Raw genomic sequence first — 26,437 nt, 5'->3', positions numbered from 1 at the left:
GAAATTCCTAGAAAGAAGGAGGAGAAGGAAAAATACGCAAGAGGTGTGTAGTCCATTCAGAAATCCGACGGGATCAACTCATTAAATATACATATGATCTGCATGCTTAGTCATGACCTAACCAAAGAGAGTCTAAATTCATACAAAGTTAGCCAGAGTTTTATGTGTTAGATTATGGCATATTTGATTTTTTTTTTCCCCAGTAGGAAGTAAATGTGGTTGCAGGTTTGTTTTTTTTTTTAGCTTGTTCAGTCTTTGAAAACAACAACAGCATGATTTTAGACACCAGGATCACTGACCTCTATGTACCTGCTGTTATACTCAGGAATATATTTGAAGCATACGGCTCAATGATTAACCCCAAAGGAATAAAAGCAGGATGCCTTCAAAGAATACCACAGTCATATTTTCTTTCCGGTCTGTAAGTGCCACAAAAACATTTTCAGAAAATCACCAGATGAAAGTGTAATATTATTTGCCACTCACGGACACAGAAATGAAGAAAAGATCCTCAAAATAATAATAATGAAAAAGGAACAAAACTTTTCTAATTTAACAAAAGGTCTGCAACAAGCTCACTATTTTTAAATTCTGTTCAAACACCTGTCCTATAAGATTATAAGGGTGAAAAACAGGCTATATGAGCAGCTTCAGCAACAGCTTGAATCTAAAGAGTCTTACAGACTTCCTTGTACAATCTTGCATAGGCCTTTTGGTAATCAACCCTCATTTCTAGATTTATAATTTATTGCTTGTCACAGCAAAGAGTAGATCTGCTGAAGTAACTGCTGAATGATCTCAACACTTCTGTAAATCCCACTGAGTCAGTGGCTGTATTATAGTTGGGACCAGCAGTAGGACACCGGCCATAATAACCATCAGTCCATTGAGTTTTTAAGGGGAGAAAGTCAGCAGGGCTAATTTTTTAAAAAGCACCGTTCACTCAGAATATTGCGTTAGCCCAAATGAAATAAATGGCAGCTGTGTATTATGTCACCTGTTTGCCTCCCTTGACTTTTTGCTGGCTAGAATCCTATTTTGCCAGTGCCAGGGCAAGTCACCACCTATTAAAAGCTTCCCTTGGTGATTGCGGGGTGCACATGACTCATATCCAACAAAGTTGTGTGCACAATACAGCTTTGTAAAAGGTTGATATGATGGCTGGAAGAGGGATTTATATACCACTTAATGACCTCAGTTTAGAGTCTTCCCTGGCACTTCAGTGTTCGGGGGAGATCTTGGGCTTTATTGGGGGGGCTTAGCTGTTGACGCATCCTCTCCTCTGGCATCAGGGACTCAATCAACAGGACTACTTTTGATTCTCTCTTTCCTCAGTTTAAATTGCCAACCATCTTTTTTAACCCTACAAGATGCTAGATGGAATACACAGGATCAGTTTTTGGTGTTGCTTTTTCCTGGAATGAACAGCAGTTACTTTCTCAACTCTGGGTCGCTCTGGAATTGCACTAATACCATTGACTTGGTCCATTTTTGCATATTTGTCTGAATATGGTGCAGATGCCTTCTGTTAAGGAATTATACATTGTGATAGGTCATGCAGAAGGACATTATTAGTCATAGTGGGGATTGCCTGGGAGCAACAGTTGTGTCCCTCCAGTAAAGGTGATTATCAGGAGACCAGACAGGGTATGTGGTATAGAAGATTTCTGTATAGATGTCCAAGCATGAGTGTTGAAATCCTTTCTTGCATTTCTACCTCAGTTTTCTTCTAGCATATATATCTTAGGCAGATTTCATCTATGTGACACGCTAGCATTCTTTAAAGGCTGCCTAGGATTGAAACAAAACAAAATTAAGAACTAGTAAATGATACAAGAAACACATCCCATTAACTGCCAACCATTCTGGAATTATTTGGAACAATAACAAAAAACGTTTGAGAATTCATTAGAAGTGTTGCTAGTGGTCCTCACCAACCAGATAGGCAGGGTATTGATTGATTGATTGATTGATTGATTGATTGATTGATTGATTGATTGATTGATTGATTGATTAATTAATTAATTAATTAATTAATTAATTAAATTTAATGCTGACAGGTCAATCTTCTCATTATAAGAACTTGGAAAAAGAAAAGGGGAGAATGATTCTGAATGTCTTGCTTTTTTCACTGTCTTTTCTGACCTGAGTATAAAATGAAAAGCAACCCCACAAAAAAGAAGAAAAAAATATAACTTTCCACTACACATTGGTGCTCAAAGTGGTTTACAAAATAACAAAATAATAAAAACAAATGAAACAGATTTAAGCATAAAATCATTAAATTCAAATAAAATCAAACCTACCATAAAACTTATCACAATTAATTAAGTGTACAGTAAAACCCAGTAAAGGAATCCACGGTTGTTAGCTTGCAAGACCTGAGCAGATCTTACTGGAAAAAGACACTATTGCTAGGAAGTGGGTGAGTGGGTAGTTGGAAGAGAGGATAGCCTCTATTGTGAATAAATGTGTGGAACAGAGACTATGACAGGAGACTATGAAAAGATATAGGCATCAAACCTCTGCTAAGATCAAGTAAGACATCACCAGCCACAAAACAAATAAACAAAACAAAACAAAACAAAACCCCACAGTAATTTCACAGTATAAACTAGTGAACTTCTGAATACTTGGTCTGTATTCTTTTTAACATGTATTATATATATATACACACAGTATATGTATATACAGTATATACAGTATATATATACACACAACATTTTACAACATAATCACCTGAAAAATTGTAAATAATATCCCTATATTTCAGCCATTTGTCGTGCACAGTTTTTGTGTGTGTTTGTGTTGGGGGCTTGTTTGGTTTGTGGGCTTTTTCTATTTTGGTTTTGATTTTATTAACAACAAACATCTAGGAGAAAGCTGACCCAACACATTTATTACATTTTTGTATTGGGACATTTATTAGTCTCAGCTAACAAAATTGATTAGGTGGAGAAATAATTAAAATCTTATGCTTATTTTGTTTGACAAGGAAGCTGAGAAGAAGAAGTGGTTTGTCAGTAGGTTGGTCCCATCTGGAGATGGGGGTGGGGAGAGGGACACCAGAACTGTAAATGGGCTCAGGAAAAACAAGCCAGACTCTGCCCTATTTACCAAAACATTAGAATTTCCATGGAGCCAGAAAAATACCCCAGAAGCCACTTAATGCAAGATCCCTCCCTCGTTCCCTTGCTTCTCCCCCCCTCTGTGTTTAAATCTGCCTGAGTGAGCATTAAGCCAAGAAGAATCTGGTATTAATATATTTGCCATTAAATAAACCTCTGACAGGATCAGGTACGCGCGGGAAGGGGCGCCATGGCGCCTACGTTACAGCGCGCGTTTTTTGCTTCCCCGGGTCCGGAAGTGCGGACAACAAGGGGCCACGTGGTATAACAGGCGCGAACCGGCGCTATTTAAGGAAGCGCCGGTTCGTTACAGGCGGCTTTTTGCTTCGCGCACGAGGAGGAAGGGGTGCCGAGGAAGCAGAGCTTACGGTTTGGAGGCAGTGGCGGTGGAAGGACCTGGGTTTTTCTTGCTTTGGAGGGAGCGGCGGCGGCGGGTTGGTCGGGCCGCGTCGCGGCTCCGACGATCAGCTGGGCTCCCCCTTTCTTCTCCCTCCTCCCCTCTCTGTTCTCTGGGTTGGTCGGGCCGCGCCTGCGGCTCCGACGATCAGCTGGTGGCTCCTTTTTCTTCTCCTTCCTCCTCCTCTCTGTTATCTTGGTTGGTCGGGCCGCGCCTGCGGCTCCGACGATCAGCTGGTGGCTCCTTTTCTTATCTTTCCTCCTCTTCTCTGTTCTCTCGGTTGGTCGGGCCGCGCCTGCGGCTCCGACGATCAGCTGGTGGCTCCCTTCCTTCCCCCTCCTCCCCTCTCTGTCTCTCACTTCCCATCGATCGGCAGTGCTTGTAAGGCCGGTTAACCCGGCAGTGCCTGGCGTGGGGGATCGGTGGGGGTAGAGATCGGGTTGGGGCGGGTAGGGGGGACGGCGCGGCGCGGGCGGCACCCCCGACGGGTTGTTTAGGGGGGCGCGACATTGCTCCCTTCTGGAGAAGGGTTTGGTATTGCCGTGGGGGGCTGCTTGTGGGTCGTTGGGATCGCAGTGGGTGAGGGGGCTTGCAGCTCAGCCCATAGATAGATAAAAAAAAAAAAAAAAGGCGCGAGTTGGGGCTAGCGGCAGCAGCCGCGCTCTCACCATTTGGTCTGGTCTGCCCTCCTCATTTAAATAAATAAGTAAATAAACAAATAATAACAATTTCAAAATAAATAAGTAAAATAAATAAAGGGTGAGGAAGAGGAGGAAAGGGTGGTGGCTGACCCACGGGTTGGGGCTGAGATTGTTGGTGCGGGGAGACGCCATTTTGTAAAGCTTGGCTCGGCCGCATGGCCTGGCTTTGGCGGCCATTTTGAGGTGGTTTCGCATTTAAAAAAAAAAAAAGGAAAAGGAAAGAAAAAGGAAAAAAACAAAAGGGATTGGATTGATTTCAAACAGGTTGGGTGGAATTATTGGCTATTTTGTGTGCATATCCGACCACCATATATAATAATAAATAAATAAACAATAATAGTAATAATAAAAAATAAATAAATAATAATAATATATATATAGGTATATATATATATATATAAAATACATAAAACACACGGTTTAAGATGCCGCCCAAGAAGGGAGGTGGTAAGAAAAAAGGGAAGGATCCGGTGCGGAGAAAGGTGGCTAGGCAGCAGTCACCCTCACAATCTTCCTCTGAGGAGGAATCTTGGGCCATGCTCAAGGAACTGCAGGCTAAAATGGCGAATATGGAAGCGATGAGACTTGAGAGGCAGGCTTCGGGTGGCAATGAGGTTACACCTCGCAGGTCTTCCAGGAAGTCAAAAGGGAAACGCAAAGCGGAATTAAAGGCTCTCACTTGTGAGTTAACAAGACGATTTGATGTGTTTGAGTCTGAGCAGGGTCAGGAGCAAGGAGACCAAGATGGAGGCGAAGGCACGTCAATGGAGTCTTGGAACACAGGAGGACGCAAGCGTAGAAGGACAGGGGCGGCGAGCTCTGCGGATGCTGGAGAAGGGACGTCATATGGGTACGATCCCTATGATGATACAGCTACATACACACCAGGGGCGGCGGAGGCCATGAGAAAGGACAAGTGGGGTGAGTATGATGGAACACACAACACATCAGTACAAGGGGTATGCTGGCCGTGGGGTAACGGTCAGCAGCAACCTCTAGGCTCTCCCACCATGGGGATGGCATCTCCCATACAATGGCAGGGTGGTTTTTGGCCACAGATGGCCCCACAATGGGGCGGCTGGGGCATGCCATTTACAGGGCCAGACAATACGGGGTCTGTAAGAACCGGTAGGGAGTTAAACATTACACAGCACCCTTCTGTGCCGAATACTGGGTACAATTCAGCTCCATTTTTAGCGGCGCCTTACACGGATTACAGTACGCCACTGGGAGACCATTTGACGCCAGCAATTAAGGAACGGATTTGGAAAGGCGATTATATTGACTTCTATGATCTCTTGAACAGGGAATATGAAGTCAAGGAGCTGGACAAGGATGATGAAAAAATTAAAGAAAAGCATAGGCGGAAGAGACCAGATAGAAACTGGAATAATTGGGTTACGGGTTTCACCATATATGCTGGGGTGTTGGTAAAGATGCAGCCGTGGAAGGCTTCTGCCCTTTTCCAATATTATGACATCTTACGCAGAGCGAAGGCCGAATTTGAGGGGCAGGCCTGGTTGCGGTATGATGAAGCGTTCCGGATGAGGAGCGCCATCAGGCCGGAACTTCGGTGGGACGAGGTACACCCTGGGCTATGGTTACAGCATATGTCGCCTGCCAAAACGAATCTGGGTGACAGATTTGATTGTGGGCACCTTAACATTAAGTTCGCTGGGAATTCAGGTACCCGCCAGGGGGCGGGGCAGACGGTTCAACCCCGGCTGCCTTGCTATGAATACAACAACAGAGGGTCCTGTAACAAGTCCCCTTGCAGGTTCAAGCATGAATGCATCACTTGTGGGGGAAAACACCCGAGAGCCAATTGCTTCCGGGCTGGAGGGCAGCGACAGGGCAAGCAAGGGGGTTCAGTTAGGAAACCAGAAGGGGGTGGTGGCCCTCCTGGCAAGGGGACCAACGCCAATCAAAATTGATATTTTAGAAGAGGGATTATTGCATTATCCTAGGCGGGACGATGCAGCATATTTGCGCTCTGGATTTAGGTTAGGTTTTCGGATACCAGCCTTGGGTATTCGGAGGGCGTTTTTTGCTAGGAACTTGAAGTCAGTTAACGGTATGGAAGAGGTAGTTTTGAGAAAGATTAACAAGGAAGTTAGTGAAGGCAGGGTCCTGGGGCCGTTTTCTAGGCCTCCAATGGATGACCTGAGGGTTTCGCCTTTGGGAATTGTTCCAAAGAAAAACCCGGGGGAATTTAGGTTAATACACCATTTATCTTACCCGGAGGGTGAGTCTGTAAATGATGCCATTCCAGACGAGCTGTGTTCTGTCCGGTATACATCATTTGATGAGGCGGTTAAAATGGTCAGATCTTGCGGCATCAATGCTGAACTGGCCAAGGCTGATGTGAAATCGGCTTTTCGGATTCTACCTGTTCACCCGGCTGATTTTAATTTGCTGGGCTTTCAATTTCAGGGCCATTACTATGTTGATAGGGCCCTCCCTATGGGTTGTTCCATTTCATGTTCGGCCTTTGAGAAGTTCAGCACATTTGTGGAATGGCTGCTTAGGCAAAGGATTGGCTGTGCATTGACAGCCCATTATTTGGATGATTTTTTGTTTTGTGGACAGGCAAACACCGGGAGATGTCTACGGTTTTTGGCAACATTTAGGGAATTGGCAGACGAGCTGGGGCTGCCATTGGCGGAAGAAAAGACGGAAGGGCCGTCAACGACCCTTACCTTCTTAGGGATTGAATTGGACACGACAAAACAGGCGTCAAGATTGCCGCAGGACAAATTAGACAACATCAGGAAGCTAGTTGGTAGTTTTAAGGGTAAAAGGAAGGTAACCTTAAAGGAGTTGCAACAATTGGTTGGACATCTGAATTTTGCATGTAAGGTGGTGGCACCGGGAAGGGCTTTTGTAAGGCGTTTTTCCAGCGCCATGTCGGGACTAAAGCAGCCGTTTCATAGGACGAGGATAACCAAGGGGATGAGAGAGGATCTGCGCATGTGGGAACGGTTTTTGGATCATTTTAATGGGGTTTCGTTTTGGAGGTCAGACATTAACCTGAGGGCTGACGTCCAGGTGAATTCGGATGCTGCTGGGGCTTTTGGGTTTGGAATTTACTTTAAGGGTAGATGGTGTGCCGGGACCTGGCCGGACGAATGGCATCATCAAGGTATTACTAGGGACTTAACGTTTTTGGAATTTTTTCCAATAGTGGGAGCACTGTGGTTATGGGCGGACGAATGGGCTAATTCGGTGGTGCGATTCTGGTGTGACAATCAGGCGGTGGTGCACATTATCAATAACTTAACATCACGTTCAGAGAGGGTTATGGATTTGGTGCGGGCATTCACGTTAAAGACACTGCAGAATAATGTGATGGTGCACGCACGGCACGTGCCTGGCATAGACAACCAGATAGCTGACGCTCTTTCACGCCAACAGATCCAGCGTTTCAGGGAACTGGCACCGGACGCCAGGGATCTACCAGAAGTGCTTCCGGCAGAGGTCTGGCAAATTGGCGTGAGGAAGCGTCGCGAGCGATAGGTATGGCCTTGGCCCCGCGGACGGGCGCAAAATATGGGTCGGTAGTGAGAGAGTTCTCTGAATTTCGGTGTAGGGCCCGATTAGAACAGATATGGCCGGCACCGGTTGAACATGTGCAGCAATTCATTGTGGAGTTGCATAGGAAGGGTTTAGCCCCGGGTACCATCCAGGGTAAGTTGGCAGCGTTGAAGTTTTATGCGAAGGCAAAGGGTCTGAAGGATTGGTCGGGTGATTTTAGGGTTAGGAAGATGATTGAAGGATGGTCTCGTGAGAGGGGACGGTCAAAGGATAACAGGACCCCCATATCGCCAAAGATATTGGAGAGCCTGGTAGACCTGTGGAGTACAATATGTAGGGATGGATACGAAAAAGTGCTTTTTCGGGCAGCTTCTTTGGTAGCATTTTTTGGGGCAATGAGGATTAGTGAGCTAGTAGCCTTAAGCAAAACTGATAGCTCTCGGTCTGCATTGCAGTGGGAAGACGTGTGGATCCAAAATGGTCAGGTTATACTTAGGATTAGGAGATCAAAAACTGACCAACAAGGAAAAGGTGGACAGGTACGGTTGGGGCGTTGTAGCATAGAAAAACTATGCCCAGTTAGAGCTGTAATTCAATTTATTCGGGTTCGGGCTAGCACTGGGGGTTATTTTTTCCAACATGCGGATGGTTCACCCCTTACAAAATATCAATTTTGGAAACTAACCGACTTGGCGCTGGAAAGAGTGGGGGTTCAGGGTATGAAATTTGGTACACATTCATTTAGGATAGGAGCCGCTTCAACGGCGGCAGCTTTAGGATATGATGCTGAACGGATAAAACAGTTGGGACGTTGGTCGTCGGGCTGTTACAGCAAATATGTCAGACAATTGCCTAACGTATAGGTAGGGGTTGTTTTGTCTTTCAGGTGGAGAGATGCCGGAGGCCCGATGGAACGTTTTGATTGTGGGACATAGCTACATCTATTGGGCGGCTCGCTACGCTGCGGCTTCCCATTGGGGAAGTGATTTGGGGCTGGGAGCCCAGGCCTCCATTACATGGAGGGGCATGAGGGGCATGAGATGGATTCAACTTGGACGGCTGACGGCCTTTGGATGTTCGCCTCCCGACATATTGGTAATTCATTTGGGGGGCAATGATTTGCCCCAAGTGCCCGGTAAGGCGCTAATACTGGATATATTGAGGGATTTGGAGAGGCTACATGCCTTGTATCCCAGGATGAGGATCGTTTGGTCGACAATCATTCCGCGCTTACATTGGCGTGGTGCAAAGAATATGGACAGGGTAAATAATGCCCGTCGTTTGGTGAATAAGGAAGTTTGCAGAGGTGTCAGCAAAAGCGGCCTCGGTTCTGTGATTGGCCATCGCAGGATTCTAACATCCAACTTGGGATATTTTCGTGAGGATGGGGTCCACCTGTCTGAGGCAGGACTGGACATTTTGTTGGATGATTTGCGGGGGGGCCTGCTGGAGGAATTTGGTCTTCTTGGTGGGCTCATGGGACATAGCTAATGCTAGTCCTCATGTTTTGGCAGGTAGTGCGGGAATAACAGGTCGTCACGGTGTTTCCCTTTGGTAATATTCTTAAACAAACAGTGCGTTAATGCTGACAGTTCCTGCGGATCGTGCGATTACAGGGCTGAAGGCAACTGATGCGCTGGAACACTTTCGGACCAAAAGTCATTAAAGGAGATGGCTGGAGGTCCGGAGTGTTTTAATTAAGCCTTGCGGGTTCCTCCGGTCGGGAGACAGCTGGAACCTGGGGACTGGGACTCGCCCATTGGCACATAAGGAATTATTTGGTGTTATTTCCCCGCACTACCGCAGGCCCCCCTCAATTTGGATTTGGTGTTATTTGGTTTGAAAAGAATTTGGTCTTTGGTCAATAAAGTGTGGCCCATATTTAATACCAAAATGTTTGTTGTCCGCGTCTTCATTTCGGGGCTTGGGGGAGCAAAATGGAATTGAAAGGGAAAAGAGACAAAGGAGGTAGGAAAACTCAGAAATACTGTTTGGAAGCCAACAGTGGCTTCTCCAGGTGACTATGAAGTGGGGAAATAGGGACTGTTTGTCACTGAAGACTACTTATTTCACCCACCAAAACCTATAATTTGGGGACTTTTTATCTCATCCATCAAACCCTGATAAGATCAGCCTACTAGGATTCAGCGAGGCCTCACACATTGGTTCAGTACAATTTCCATGTAGAGCTTTCTGTCCTTTACATAGGTGGACATGGCTCTCAGGTCTTTTCCCTACATGGGGACGAGCAAGGAGGTTCTCTGCAGAGGTGGTAGCTAGACAAGGAGAAAGAGGAAGAGGGTTGGACAGGCAGGGTACCGGAGTATCAATGTGTGACATGGGATGAACAAAGGCAACAAGTGTGTGAAATAAGAATACAGATTATCTGTCTCCTTCTAATTCATCAAAACAGATAATTAGTATTTCTGAGGCTATTTTCTAGAAAGTGAAGGAAGAAAACAAAATTGAATGTGCTTTTGTATTTGTATTTGTTTGTTGTAACACAAATGTCCCCTCCCTTTCATTGCTGTAGTCCAACAACAAAGCAACAGCAGTGTGGTTCTGAGCCAAAGGCAGATCAAAGTTTGGTTAAAAAGCAGAAGGAAATTGCATCTTTTGCTTCATTTCAGCAGTGTTAATTCCCACACTTGCGAGGCGTGATGAAAGTAGACAGTTAATGCAAAAACACCTCCTTGCAATCCTTTTTAATAATCAATAAAACTGAAGCCTTTATTTAACCTAACTCTGTGCATCTTAGTTCTTTATCCTTGAATCTATCTGTGATTAAGAGGTTGTTCACACTGACATATAGTTATGACATATGGAACTCTTTGACACACAAAAAAGACCTTGCCCACTTGTGTTTCTACTTAGAAAGATCCGCCCATCCCCTATATGAGAGGTTCTGCACAAAACTGGCACAGGACTTGGGCATACAAGCTTTTTGGCATGATTCATTGAGATGCAAGATAGCTCTTGTTTAGCTTTCCCCAAAGACACTAATAAGATAAGCCTGTGATGAATTAGATGAGTTGTGTCATTAAAAAGGAGGGTGGAGAAATCTGCTCCTCAATTTTCATCTTCTTTTATTTTTAATATTTCCCTAACTGACACACTGAAATTCTAAAACCATGCCAGGTTGATGCATTGCCATTTTGATGTGCTATTTACTCTTTTAACAAACAAAAAAAGGAAAATCTTTCCAGCCTTCTAAATGAGGTCTGAGAGAAAAGGCAAAGAAGGGGACTATGTTTATTTATTTTATTTATTTACAATATTTTTTAGCCGCACCATTGCCAGAGGCAGCACAGCCCCAGTAGAGCCCTGGATGAAGAAAAATGATGGGAAAAGGCGGAGGTTACTTCCCTTCTGTCTCCCCGACCTTCACCACAATTTCTCCTATTGCAATGCTGCTACCTCCTTACGTATCAGTAAATTGGGTAAATGTATCCACAAAACTTGGTAAACCTTACTTTGTATGGATTTGCAGCACAGAAGAAGAGGACACGTAGCTTGATCTCCAGTGTGGACAGGATTGCTCAAGTAAGAGTTAAAGATCAACTTAAGAGTAAGTTCAGATGACGACCTTTTATGGGCAGACCAGACCGCACCAAATTTCCTACTGTGTACAGGCCCAAAGTCAATACCGTGTGCAATGCACATCACTGATCCAAACTGTGGGACCGATGAAGGTCCCCCTGTCTGCAAGCATGAGCTCTTCACTACCCTGAGAGTCAAGGCGAGATTCCCAACCCACAGTTCACCTGACGGGTAATGCTGTGGACTGGGAAGTATTTGAAGCCCAGGAGGTACTGCTGCCGCCAGAAAAGTCAACAGCCAGATGGGAAACTGTATGTCGTCACAATCTCAAGATGGGCCACTGGGTTGATTTGCTGGTGTTGCCTGTGGAAGCTGCCCAAATGTGTTGGGACCAAGGCAAGAGACTGGAGACTGAGAGGCTTAAGAACCAGCAGCAGGCATGCAAAGGAAGCAGCAGGGGCAGGCTGTACCATCACAGAGATCTTCCACAGATACACAGACAACCAGCATCCTTCTCATCCTTGTTTCATGCCTTGCTACCCTGGAAAACCCAGACAGTCTGGCTAGAGTTCAGCCATGCCTCTTGAGAGAACTGCCACACCTATGGAGTGGTGGCTACCAGCAGAAACTGGAGAGGTATAGCTTGGGAAGTTGCCTTCACCACCTGCCTCCTAGGACAGCTGACTGCTAACATTTAGCAGGCTTGTTGTATCACCCTGTGCCTGGCACATCTGCACAGTGTCCTAGAACTGGTAGAGCAGTGGTCCCCAACCTTGGGGCTCCAGATGTTATTGGACTTCAACTCCCAGAAATCCTGGCCAGCAGAGGTGGTGGTGAAGGCTTCTGTGAGTTGTAGTCCAAGAACATCTGGAGGCCCAAGGTTGAGGACCACTGTGGTAGAGGACTACGTGGAGCCCTAACATTTTATGTTTTATGTTTTGGTCTGGTTGGCCCTTTAAAAATTCTGTTGCTCCAATAAAGAGCCTGTTCCAGGATGTCATGACTGAAGAGGGAGCAGCACCTGCTCACAAAAATCTTTGCTAAGTTTTCAGCCATTAGTGCCATTTGGCAAGAAGCATTATTTGCAAATACAGATAGTAATAGACATGTGATGTACTAAAACCAGTTCAGACTCACATATGTTTTTACAAGTAATGCCCCATACAAGTAACACAGTTGTGCAGAAAGGAAAAAATAAAAGTGAATATAATGAACTTCAGCACATTCCTTCATGTTCCCTTCTGTCTGCTTATTTATCTGTGTATCTGTCTCATTTATCTGCTGCCTTTTCTGCCCAAAGATTGTCAGTATTAAATGAAATTCATGAGACCCATGCTGGAGTGCCTTTATCATGGTTTTGTTTTGTTTTTCCAGATCTACACAACAAGAAGAAAAATGATAGATTGTAACACAGATGCTTTAGCTCGCTTATCATAAAAAAATATTTAGGTCTTAACAATGTTGAGCAACAAAAATTAGGGGTTACTGTTGGTCAGTATATTATCTTGACGGTCACTTTATGATGCTAGGCTCAATAGCAGGACCTCCTTATCATCATCTTGCTTCTCTGAATGCCTTGATTAGGAGATGTGGTTTTGTGATAGAGTGGGAAGATTCACTGAGGTAGAGTTCATTGCTACCAATTTATTGTGGGAGCTTAACACAGGAGTGCAAAACTCTTCATGAGAAATTTCCATATCTTCCCTGAAATTATTTCTTCACACTTTACATGGAGGACCTTGATTACAGAATTGCTCTAGGCAGAATGCGGTGACAACATGGGGTGGACAAAATTCTCCCTGATACATTTTCCACACCCTTTGGCTTCTCTCAAGTTTCCCCCCTTTTGGCGTTTTCCTTTTCTTTTTTTGGCTTGAGGAGAAATTAAAAACTAATTTTACTGTAATCAAAATTTTGGTGGCAGCTCTGGCTAAAAAGCATCTTCATGTTTCAAGCAGAGCTTGAGAAAGTTATTTTCCCGGACAGCTGGCAGCCATGCTAATGGGGTGAGAGGGTGGGGATCCCAAGGAATACATCTGAGGGAAACACATTTTGCTTGCTTTGCTTCAGAGCTTCAATACCCGTGAGCATTAAACACTAAGAACACTAAACCTCACTTGTGACTTCCCAGAAGGATCTCCTTGACAGCTATTGGAACCAGAAGAATGGGTTTGATAGGCTCTTGACTTATCCTGCAATACTTGCCTCATGTACTTGTTCAGCCTAGTGAGGTGGAGGCAGAACACAGTGACATGGTGTTTGGACAGCATTACCTTTTTACCTACTTCATTTCATCTATTCACCTCCACCTTACAATTTCCCTGGGAAGAAGAGAAATTGGGGCTATATGCCTTAACATGCTTTTATGGAGAAAAATAAGCCAGTATAATACACAGAGATGTGAAACAAAAGCCTAGAGATTAACCCTGGCCATAATGGTGGACGGGAGGATGGATTGAAGCTCTGTGGGAATATTGTGCTGTCTTCATGCCTTATTTGAAGTTTGAAGTGAAACCACCCTAATCATTTCCTCTGCCTGAGCCTTAGAAAGAGAAAGAAATCACTGTCTATTTCTACACCATTGAACTCCTCGAGCTCTGCATTTGATGAGGAACATTTTTTGTAGGCACTAATTCTTCCTAACCACACAGAGAGCTGTGGGAAACCCCCTTTCAACTATAACTTTAAACATTGGGTTCACTGCTGTTTTTCCTTCTTAATGACACTATTTAGCAGCCTAATTGTCTGTCTTAACAGTAGCAATCTTCATGCTCTCCCACTAAAAATAATTGCATTATTGATTAGCGATAGCACTAATCAATATTCAAGAAATAGGAGGGCACAGAAACAGTTACAAACATTCTCTGCCGAAAGCTAGTTTAGAAAAAATTAGCATATCATATGACGCTAAATTTTGCATCATATTGTTTCAAAAGAACCCGAGAAGACAAATTAAAGCATAAAGTCTTTTCCCTCCCCTCCCCTCCCCCTCAGCCCCCACTACTTTCTCCCCTTCTGCCCCATCCCTCACCTAATCTCTTTCCTCACCCCCACCAAATCCTTCATGTTTTCTGTTCCCCTCAGTCACCTGCCATCACCCTCATCCTTTGCCCCTCTTCCCCTTCCCACCCTTTTCATGATTTCATATGATTTTTATATGGGATCCTCACCAAACCAGCATCAAATTATAGATCCCATCTGTGCCCACAAACTACTGATCCAAAGCATGCGTGGGACCCGTGTTTTTATGATTTATATATAAAATTCATGGGGATCTATTGGGACCTATGTTTTTCAGATTTGGGGTAATCCTATATATACAAATCATGGGGACCCATGCCTGGGACCCATGCTTCTCTGGTTTGGGGGTGATCCTACATATAAAATCCATGAGGAGACTTTCTCCAGGAATTGGAGCCCAAAGGGAAGGGTGTTTCCTTCTCCTCCTCTTCCTCTTCTTCTTCCTCCTCCTTTCCTCCCCTGGCTCACTCTCTAGGTGGAAGGTTTGGGTTTCTTACATCTGGGGGTAGAAACCACCCTCCCACATCCCTTGCTGTAACTCTGTCTCTCCTTTCTGTGTGTGCATGTGTGTATTTGCATTTGTATGTGTGCATATGTACCGGGTTTGGGGGGCACTTGCAGTGTTTAAAGTTATGTTAAGTTCCTTTCATATATTTGGGAAGCATTTCACAGAGGAGTCCTCGGGGGGGGGTGAGCATGATTTTTTCCCCTCTAGTATGAATTTTTCTCTGATCTGTCTGTTAACCAGCTGCATTCACTTTTATTCTACCCCATCTATCTTAGCCATTCCCAAACAGTATTCACTGAATATGCAAGAGAACTGTCTATTGAGTGTATTGTACCTTCCTTTTCTTTTCGGGTTTCCTATGGAGAGAAAGGTGACATATAATTAAATAAATTCCATTAAAGTCTATATATAATGTAGTGGGCAAAGTGATGAAAAGGCCTAGGTTTGAATCCCCACTCAGCCATGGAAATTCACTGGAGAGTAGTAATGGTTAAGCTACTCTTAAAATATCTCACTTATCTTGAAAGCCCTATTAGTGTCTCTGTGAATCAGTTGTGACTTGATGGCACATCTCTCACTCACTCACTCACTCACTCACTCACTCACTCACTCACTCACTCACACACACACACACACACACACACACACACACACACACACACACACACACAAAGTCTATGGGGAGCTGGCAGACAGTGCTTGTCAAAACTGCTGGCTGGCAGGACATATACAGGCCCCATGCCTGATTTTGTTGACTTCATGCCTCTTTTGTCTTGGGGTTTTATCTTGTCTTGACCCAAACTCCTCACACACAACTGTACGATGAGTGAAATAGAAGATGTCCTCTCATAGAAGCCTCAAGCAGTGATTCTCCTCTGAAGCAAGATGCATGGTCTTGTTTGTGTCTAGGGGTGGGGAGGAAGAAGTGTGCACTCTTCTAAATTGGATGTGTGTACCATTTCAGAAAAGATACAGGAAAAATGAACTTTTCGAGGATGTGCAACCTGCAGTACATTCCCAGGGGGTAAAAGTGGTCCCTCATTCATCTTTGAGGTGAATGAAGAGTCACATACGAGGCAAAATATGTCTAAATCTTATGAGTAAGAAAACATGTGGGAGTGAAGTTAAAGGTTAGAAAAATGGAAAGTGGAGAAGCAGTTATACCTCTCTCCCAACACCTCTTCTTTACACTTCCCCAGACCTGCTTTTCAGTGAGTAAAAAGAGGTCCACTACCACATGCATTTAATTATAGCATTCCGTTCAGCCCTCCATTAACCTCCTTGCCTATTACCAGACCATAAGAATTCATGAGCCAATTTTCTAAGGATTTTTCTGTGTCTTTTTTCACAAATACATTTTCAGTTACCATCCAGAGCAATATTACTCAACCTAAAGCAACAGTGTGCTATGGAAACATTAGAGCATTCTCTAATGGAGAAGGTAGACAGCAAATTGATGAGATGCTGTCTTCAAAAGTGTCTGACAGAAGGCTGATAATGCTCCCCAGCTCAAGGGGTCTATAGCCTCAGGCAATCACTCTATCATCTGTTGTTTTTAACAGCCAGTTGTTATCAGTGGTGGCTCTTCAAATGCAAATTAACTTGGCTTTGGACAGAAGCAGCAAGACTAGGACATATCCAACCTCTAATTGTTATTCTTATAGCATTACATGATCTGTAATCACAGGTTTCATAGCTTTAATCTTTACATAATGTGCCAATCTCAACCCCATACCCAGTCAGGAGGGAGCGTTAAGACCTTAGAAGTGAACCTTAAAAGATTCCAATATGATGGCTGGCAGAACAGCTGAAGTTGAAGCAGGCCAAAATGCCCCATCACCCAGGTGATAAAGAAATATCAAAGCCTCTGAGATTTATGTTGGAATTATGGACAATTCAACATGCAAAATAAAGCATGGTCACCTGAGGGGAATGTCATTATTATAAAACTAACATGCTGGGTGGCTTGCATGAACCTCCCTCCTCTCTCGACCAATTAACTGACATTCTTTTTCTGGTAGGCAAAGACGACCCTTCCCTTATCCACTATTGTATTACTGCCTTTGTTTAATGAGAGAATATTTTGGGATACTGAAGGGAAGCATGCCTGTTTGAGTTTCTCCTGTCCCTGTGTCTAGCATTTTTCCTCTTAGCCATGTAGCCTTAGAGAACACAATTTTCACTATTTTAACCTTTTTTTCCTTCATACTTTCTATTCACCCCTGAAGCCCTTGCACTTTATTGAAGTCTTCTGTAACCAAGTTCAAGCCTATAACTTGCAGCCCCAGTGAGTAAAGAGCTATTTTTCTTTCATACAAAAGCAATGCTTGAATAATTACTTAAGCTGGTTAAATGGAGTCAGGTGTTTGTGAACTTACTAATTTTAACTTGTAAACTTACATTTTTTTTTTCCATTGTGCTATTAAGGGAATTAAAGATATTCCTCTCTGCTGATATTACAAAACCCATCACTCTCATATTTTACAGGGTTGTTCCCTGATTAAAATGAAGACAAGAAAATTATGTAAGACATTGTTGGTGCGTGACATTTTGTCACACAGAGGATTCATGTGATATGTGTTCCAAAGAGCTCTCAGTTTTTGACATCACTTTTTATTGATGAGGAAAAACCAAAAGCTCCATTAGAATCCCTCAGGAGTCTTACATAAGTGACATACTGCCATCTGATTTTCAAAGGGGGGGCAAGGGAAAGTGAGAGAAAACAGAAAAATGCATGGGAGAAAAACATGGTATTAATTTCTTTGAAGATGCAAATTAACTGTTTTTTACCATAGAAAACACCATCATTTAACTGTGTTTTTTAAATGATTTTTCATCATAATGGCCAAAATTCTATTGCAAATTGTAGTATAAAAAGGGAAATTGCACAGTTTGCAACTTTCTGGCCATCTAGCTTGTGTCTGACTGTGCAACCAAATGCATAACTAAGTGTCTGATTATGTCCGAACAAACGAGAGACAGCTTGAATGAGCGCACACACACCAGCTATGCAACTTTGAATGTATGCTGCGCTAATTCCAATCGGATCATGGCCAGTGGGTGTGTAATCAGTTGATCTATGCTAAGCAATCTGTGCTACCACCCAATTACTGTTTACTGATGACAAAGTTAAAATGATGAAGAAAGAATTTACTGTTTCACATTCAGTTTTGTTCACCCACTAATTCTACCCTTCCACTCAAGCACGTGTACAATAATCTGCCAACTGAGATTGCATGCCATGCATCTGATGGAGTGGAGTCCAGTCCACATAAAGTTATGCAAAATAAGACTTCTTAGAGCTTCAGGTGCTACAAGATGTTCGATGTTTTCACTGAAACAGACTAACATAGCAACTTCTTCTGAAAACATACGCTCCTATATTTCGTCCCTACATTTTCTGAACACAGATTTTTTTTTTCTAAACCCAATCCTGAACCTGGACAAGACAAAGATCCTTCTTCTTGGAGACATTTACTGGTGATCTTAAAGATCAACTACTGTAATGCTCTCTATCTGGGACTGTTCTTGAAGATATCTCTGAAACTACTGTTGGTTAATTTTAATTTGTTTTGTTTAATGTTCTAGTGGTATTGGGTTGGTTGGGATTTGTTCCTTTTTATTGTCAACTGCCCAGAATAGTGTGTGTCACTAAGTCAGGCAGTATGCAAGTATTTGAAATAACTAAATAACCAAATAACTAAACCCCCACTAGCTGCTGTTTTGTGTCACTTCTATGGGCTATATTATAATAAGAGATGAGATTCATAGTGGAAAGCGTACTTTCTGGACTTGGGATCTCATCCAGGAAAATCACTAACCATTTCGGTGGAGGGTTTCTGAAAGTTGTGGTCTGAGATAGTGACTTTTTACATTTCTCTTTCCTAAAATAATAAAAAATACACCAATCCTCATATTCATTGAGAAATTAGATCCATTTCACTTATTAAGAAATATATATTGGAGTAAACAGCTGAAAGGACTATATCAAACTATACTGTACTGACAAGATACATACAATTATTCTTTCCAAATGAGATAATTGTTTGCTTATCATTTTTTGAAAAGGCACTGGACACAGAATCGAAGATTCACATAAATCATATCCTCAATAAGCTTAATTAATTATCGTCATGATCAACATAATAAGCAGACCCTTCTAATTTAGAATCAGCGTCATTTTCTTGCTCTTCATCCTTTCCTCTTATTTTTCACAACTCTTCCTTTCTCAGGATAGTAGCTAACTAAGCTCCCAGTGTACCTCACAGAAGCCTGTAGAAGATAAAATGAAATCTATTTTTCTCAAGAAGCCCAGCAAGATGCATAATGGTTGTTGTGGGTTTTTCGGGCTTCTTGGCCATGTTCTGAAAGTGGTTCTTCCTAACGTTTCGCCAGTCTCTGTGGCTGGCATCTTCAGAGGACAGCAAACTCTGTAAATGAAATTCCATTTTGAGCAGATATATAGAACCAAAGAAGATGAAAGAGCAAAAAGGATGGAGTGACAGAAAGAAAAAAGAAAAAAAAAACAAATCTCATATTTGCAGGGGAAATGTTTACTACAGAAAACTGGCTGACTTCATGCAGCTCATATGTGATAGTCTGACCTGGTAACATTACTAGAGTGGATAGCTGCCAACAAGAAAAAAAATAAGAAAAAAGGTGGCAGGAAGGCTCACTTCATACTGCTGTTACCTTTCTGCAACTGAAGGAAATGATACAGGAATTCAAAGTGGTTTTGAGCAAAGCAAAGATATACCCTTACTTTACCTAAGAGTGGAACAAAGGCATTATAGTTATTTACATATCCAGGTTCACAGAAATAAGCACAGACTAGGCCCTTGGTCTATGGTTATTGGCAACTGGCATAGATTTCTTCAATAAAATACTTTTTTCCTTTGTACTCCATAGCAAGAATTCCACATGAAGTCTGAATTACTTTAGAAGTTATATGGATTAATGTCAGAGACTTTTGTGTGTACACTGCTGCAGTGAGTATGTTTTCCAATGTAGAATTCTACCAGTGGTGTCAAACTGCATGTTTGTCTCCCTTAGAGATGGCAGCACAGTTGGCATGTGTGGAAACATGATGGGCACAAAAGGCACTTGGAAATAAAACCAAATGTTTTTTAATACACAGATTGCATGACTGAAAACTATGATTACTTTCACTGAAAGTAAAAAAATGGAAAGTGTTTCTAAACTATAAATGGCATGGAAATTAAAGTGAAAGGAGATCCTAAGAATGTTTCTTTACTGTCTTGGCAGGGATCTAGCTAGGCAACTAGAGTCCTTAAACCAATGGATCTTAACCTGTGGTACACATGCCACCAGTGGGAGACAGAAGTAATCTAGATGGGACACAAGGTTGTCCTAACAATTACGAAGAACATAGTCTCCAACAGTCCCCATATTTTCTTGAAAGTGCAATATAGCATCTCAATGGACCAGCTAATCACAGAAGGGCCTCTTTGCAAAATGCACAGCTGCTGGGCAAGGTTCCTTTGCCCACCCAGCCAGAAGAGGCCGAAGCAGCAAGAAGCTGTATCATATCGGGTGAGGGGCTGGGTGAGGGAGGAACCTTGAAAAAGGCTGCCCAGCCTTGCCTCACCCTCCCTTACCTTTTCATCGGGGGAAGGAGAAGAGCTGTCGAGGGGGTCCCTGCAGTTTCCCTGGCACAGCCCTTTGGTTTGGAGGACTGGGGAAGGTTTTCTTTGATAGACAGCTTGTGCAGGCTCCAGTGTTTGTTTTAAAAAAAAGAGCAAAATCGGAAAAGAGGCTTGGGCAACGGAGAAGTGGCTCGTGTTATATAGATATATGACAAGTAGGGCAGCTAGAGAAAGGGGGCTGGGGGGCCCTTTCTCTAGCAGTTGGGGGTTTGTCACACACCCCACCTTGGTGTTTGTATAATAATAATAATAATAAAAATTATTATTATTATTATTATTATTATTATTATTATTATTATTATTATTATTATTATTATTATTATTATTATTATTATTATTATTATTATTATTATTATTATTACTACTACTACTACAATAACAATAACAATAACAATAACAATAACAATAACAATAATAATACATAAAATAAATTCAATTAAATACACTAAAATAAAACAAGTGGGGGGTAATTGGCAATAGGTTAACAAAAGGTTTAGGGTTATTGCATATGTTTTATTATTGTACACTGGGTAGTTTGTTGCCTGTATTGGGGGTTAAAAAGCAGCTGCTAAGCAGTAGATTGCAGCTGTGTTTTAAAAAAAGAAACAAAGAAAAAAGTACCAGAAAAAGAAAATAAATAAATAGATAAATAAACAAATAAAATAGTTTACAACAAATAAATAAATAATTAAATAAGCACGGGGGTGAAGGGGTTGACTACCAGCTTTACCAGGCTGCCAGGCCTACCAGTGTGGCTTCTAGAAAAGGGCAAGAGGGACGAAAGGGTAAACAGCCTGCTAAACGTAAAGCCTCACTCCCATTCCCTGCCAGCACTTTCCTCGTCGGATGATGAAGACTGAGCAGATTATAGGTCTTTGTGGGAGAGGTTTAGTGCCCTTGAAAGGGAAAAGGCGCAAGCCAGGGGAGCTGATGGTTCGATAGCAGTGCAGAGGTCCAGTAAGGAATCACAGACCCTTGAGGATGAGAACATGAGAGGAAGTGGTGTCAGCCAACCAGTGATGAGGGAAGAAGACCCTGCCAGAATGTCTTTGGTGGCATCGGCAGGAACACAAGCAGGTTAGAATATTAATGCACCAGGCATGACACAAACAGCAAGTGTTTGGCCATGGGGTACCGGGAGACAGATGGTGCTGGTCCTTTCAGCTTCGCCTTCGTAAGCACCACTGTTGGGAACACCGGTAGCGACTGAGAGCAGGGGGAATGGTGCAACTTTTGTAAGTGTAGCTATTCAAGCTAAGGCAGTGGGAGCAGCTGGGCCTGTATAGAGGATACAACTCTGCGGCATGGCGTGCATTGCCTGAAGGCGATTAATCTCTGCCACTTGGCAATCACCGTTTGCTGGCAACAGTGGGGAAAAAATTGAAGAGAAAAATATGTAGATGTTTTCAAGCTTTTGAAGAGAAAGAGGATAAGAAAAAGGACAAAGATGAAGAGAGGGAGAGGGAAAAGCTGAAATGGTGTAAGCCAGACCGTTGTTGGGTGAACTGGTTGCCCAGCTTCTTTATTTATGCAGGAACAATAGTATGGGCCCAGATGGAAAGGGCCTGTCACTTGGACATGTGTAGACTTCCCAGGGCATATATGGTTGCTCTGTGATGGGGGTTCCATATGCATGCAGCACTGCTCCCCAGCATGTGCTGGGACATTCCCCATGGTGCATTATGGCTGTGGACCATGATACCCGCACGCCTGATATCGGAGGGCAGATTTGACAGTGGATATTTAGTTCAATGGGCACAGACATATGCATCCTGCTCAGTAGCGGGCCAGGTGGTTCAACCCTGCTTCATTTGCTGGGATTACAACTTCTGACGGTCCTGCAGCCAGAAACAGTGTAGATTTAAGCATTACTGTTCCAGTTGTGGTGGACCCCACCCATCTGCAACCTGTTTTAGAGGGAAGCAAGGTGGAACAAAGGGACAGGGACCCGGAAACAGGCACAAGCCTCCTCTCAGCCCTTCAAATACTCAAAAAGGGCCCCAGTACAATTAAAATAGCAGTTTTGGAACAGTGGCTACATGATTACCCTCATTGGACAGCAGCTTGATTTCTGAGTGAGGGATTTAGGAACAAATTTTGTATTCCAGCTGTGGGTGATCAGGTAGCCACATGGTCAGAAAATCTGAGGTCTGTTAGAGGCCAAGAGGACATAGTGAGGTCAAAAATTTCTCGGGAGGTAGCAGAGGGGTGAGCATTAGGTCCTTTTAAGTCCCCACCAGTTGCGCACCTTCGGGTGTCCCCTCTAGGGGTTGTTCCCAAGAAGGCAGCAGGTGACTGGGTAATCAGTAAATGATAAGATCCCCCAGGACCTGTGCACTGTCCATTATACATTGTTTCATGCAGCAGTGCGCATGGTTCGGAAGCAAGGGATTAGGGCCAAGTTGGGGAAATCCGACATAATATCAGTTTATGCACCTCCCAGTGTACCCTGATGACTTTGACCTTTTGGGTTTTGTTTTTGAAGGGAATTATTATATGGATACATCGTTACCTATGGGATACTCAATATCTTGCTCAGCTTTTGAGCAATTAAGCACATTTTTGAAATGGATGCTCAGGTGGTGGACTAGCAGAGCAAGAGTTGTCCATTATTTGGACACTTTATTTTGTGGGAGGCATGGCACAGTCCAATGCACGTGTCTTATGGCGGCATTTCAGAAATTGGTGCAAGAACTAGGTGTACCGTTGACTGAAGAGAAGACTGAGGGTCCTTGCCAAGTTCTAACCTTTCTAGGCATTAAGTTAGATATGGTCTCACAAGCTAGTAGGCTTCCAATAGAGAAATCAGATGATTTGAAAGGGCGGTTCCGTAGTATGCTAGCCCAGAAGAAAGTCATACTGCGGCAATTGCAAGAAGTGGTAGGCCATCTTAACTTTGCTTGCAAAGTAGTGGCACCAGGTAGACCTTTCTTTTGTAGATTGTGTGATGCTATGAAGGGTCTCACAAGACCTCATCACAGGAGGAGATTGTCATTTGAAATGAAGCAGGATTTTCAGGTTTGGGTACAGTTTTTGAAACAGTTCAATGGAACCTCCTTCTGGAGGGAAGAACTTCGCTTAGAGTCTGACCTGCAGGTTCAGACTGATGCAGCAGGGTCACTGGGCTATGGTATATTCTTCAAGGGAAAGTGGTGTGCTGTGACTTGGCCTTTAGAGTGGCACAGAGCAGGCATCACCAAGGACCTTGCTTTTCTGGAGCTGTTTCCAATAGCAGGAGCCTTGTGGCTATGGGCTGATGAATGGGCTAATTCTGTGGTCACTTTCTGGTGCGATAATCAGGCAGTGGTACACATTGTTCTCATTGACATCTAAGTCACAAAGAGTGATGGTGTTAGTTAGAGGGCCCTTGCGTTGAGGTGCTTACAGTACAATATAGTTTTCCAAGCACAGCATGTCCCCGGGATTAATAATGCCATTGCTAATGCCCTGTCCCATCAACAGATGGAACTGTTCAGGGTGTTGGCACCAGGGGCGAGGGCCCATCAGGACATCCTACCGAACGAGGTATGGAATCTTGGAGGGCAGAAGCTAAAAGGGCCATGAGCTTAGCAGTAGCACCAGGCACTCGCCGTGGTTATACAGTGGCGTGCAATGAGTATTTTGCCTTTTGTGAAAGGGAGGGCCTTGGACATGAATGGCCTGCATCATATCATCAGTTGATGCAGTTTGCAGTCTACTTATACAGAAAAGGTTGGCTCCTAGCTCCATTCAAGGTAGGATGGTGGCTTTGGTGTTTTATGCCAAGGCCCAAGGTTGTAAAGGTTCCTCAATTGATTTCCGTATTCAGAAAATGATTGAGGGGTGGAGTAGGGAACGAGTTGTGCCCAGTGATGATCATACACTGATATCACTGGCTATTTTGGCCAAGTTGGGGAGGAATTGGGAATTAGTGTGCAGGGACTGATTTGAAGCTTGTCTTTTTAGAGCTACAACACTTATAGCATTTTTTTGGAGCACTGTGGATAAGTGAGCTTGTGATTGCATCCAAAAATGACACGTCTCTATCCACTTTGCAGAGGAAGGATGTGCTAGTATTAGAGCACCAAGTTGCAATACACTTGCGAAGATAAAAATCTGACCAACTGGGTAAATGAAGGGTGCTACTTTTAGGGCGATGTTCTGAGACAGAGATCTGTCCTGTAAAAGCTACACGGGAGTATATACAATTTACAGGAGAAGAGGTGGGTAGTTTTTTGCACCACCAGGATGCATCACTGCTAATAAAGTACCAATTGTGAAAGATTACTTCACAGGCCTATTGCAAGGCCAGGATACACGTTTGGCGTTTTGGGACTCATTCTTTAAAAATAGGTGCTGCATCTACAGCAGCCGCCCTTGGCTTTGCAGTAGAAGATATTAACAAGGTGGGAAGATGGTCATCTCAGAAATACTGGGCTTATGTTTACCCCTTGCCACAGTTTTAGGTTCTGCTGCATTGTTGTTCTTTTTGGATTGCAGATCCAGAGAAGCCCTTGGCACGAGTTCAAAGTTTGTTGTGTGGGCAAATTTACATTTTTGGGGCAGCCAGGCATGCCAGTTGGACCAGTTGGGGTTGCGATTTCAGCCTTGGTGAGGTGGCTGTTTTGGAATGAAAGAGAAGGAGAGGCATATGCTGGGATGGGTTCATGGAACTGGCATCCCAGTGCACTGCAGATATAGCCACCTGACCTTATGGTGATGTATTTGGGAGGCAATGACTTGGCCCAAAGGTTGGGCAAGTTGCTGGTCCTCCAGGTGATAGCGGACCTCAGGGCATTTGTGGCATACTGCCCCAAGATAAGAATACTTTGGTTGGAGATGATTGCGCGTATGGTGTGGAGAGATGCACATGATCCCAGGAGGATTGATCAGGCCCGAAAGGGTGTAAACAGAGAAGTGGGCAGAGTGGTACAGTGATGCATGAGGTCGGTGGTTGCTTATGCTCTTATTAGAGTTTCCTGGCTTGAGTTATATAGGGTGGATGGTGTGCATCTGTCCAATGAAGGCCTGAACATATTTTTTAAAGGATCTACAAGGGGTCTTAGAGCTGAACTGTTTCAATGTTTCCAGAATTTTATGTGTTAGATTGGGTTTCCATGGGACTAGAAATCCTCCTTTAGAAACAAAATAAATAGAAGCCATATGAGAGCAGATGTGTCTTTTGCTTTCTTCCCTCCATTAGTCTGCTTTATTTGTGATGTTAATTTTTCTGCTAAGGCAATATCCCAGACTCCATTTATTCAGCTTTGTATGCATAGACCATTCAAATCTTTCCACTTCTGAGCAATTTCCAGATGCACAACACCAAGCATTAATGAAATTAAGGTTTTATGCAATTGATTTTGATTTTTTTCCCTAAAAATAGTGTCCATAATACCAATTCCCTTCTTAGCTTAATGTTTTGGCTGATTATTTTAGAGATTATATTAATTATGTATTTCCAACAGAAAAGAGATTTTGGACTACTGTACCACATGCAAAGAGTGTGCTTTAATTGTTACAGACCCTTATATGTTTCCATTGATAAATATAATAACTGTAGAACTGCAGAGCTGGAAAGGACCCAATGGATCAAGTCTAGCCCCTGTCAAGGAGGCACAGTGGGGAATCAAACTCCCAACCTCTGGCTCCACAGCCAGATACCTAAACCACTGTGCCACGTCCTCTGTTTCATGTCATAGCTTAGCCTACCAACCTTTGTTTCCTACCAAACTACTGGCTACACCAGCGTTAGACAGATTCAGCTAATCATTGCTGGGCTTCACATCTGCTATCCCTACAATGGGTGAAGGAGAAGAAACAACACTGTCCCTTTGGCAGGGAGACTTCTTTTGGCTGATTGGGTGATGCCAAGGATAATTCATGAACATTTCAGTTACAGAAAAAGGCTGTGTGAGTATTTCTGAAAAGGGAAATACTTATCAGTCTGGCTGGGACTATAA

At 43.4% G+C, this 26,437-nt stretch overlaps 1 protein-coding gene across 1 annotated transcript; it reads left to right on the top strand.

Moving 5' to 3' along the window:
- Positions 1 to 3,964: 3,964 nt before the first annotated feature.
- Positions 3,965 to 9,698, top strand: LOC140706831 (uncharacterized). Its single transcript, XM_072998513.2, has 2 exons — positions 3,965 to 5,147; positions 8,647 to 9,698. Exons 1-2 carry the CDS (start codon positions 4,652 to 4,654, stop codon positions 9,249 to 9,251), a joined length of 1,101 nt encoding a protein of 366 aa, XP_072854614.2. The 5' UTR covers positions 3,965 to 4,651; the 3' UTR covers positions 9,252 to 9,698.
- Positions 9,699 to 26,437: the final 16,739 nt, after the last annotated feature.

Source organism: Pogona vitticeps, chromosome 6, assembly GCF_051106095.1.
Source record: "Pogona vitticeps strain Pit_001003342236 chromosome 6, PviZW2.1, whole genome shotgun sequence".
Lineage (NCBI taxonomy): Eukaryota > Metazoa > Chordata > Lepidosauria > Squamata > Agamidae > Pogona > Pogona vitticeps.
This window is presented reverse-complemented; position numbering and strand designations above follow the sequence as displayed.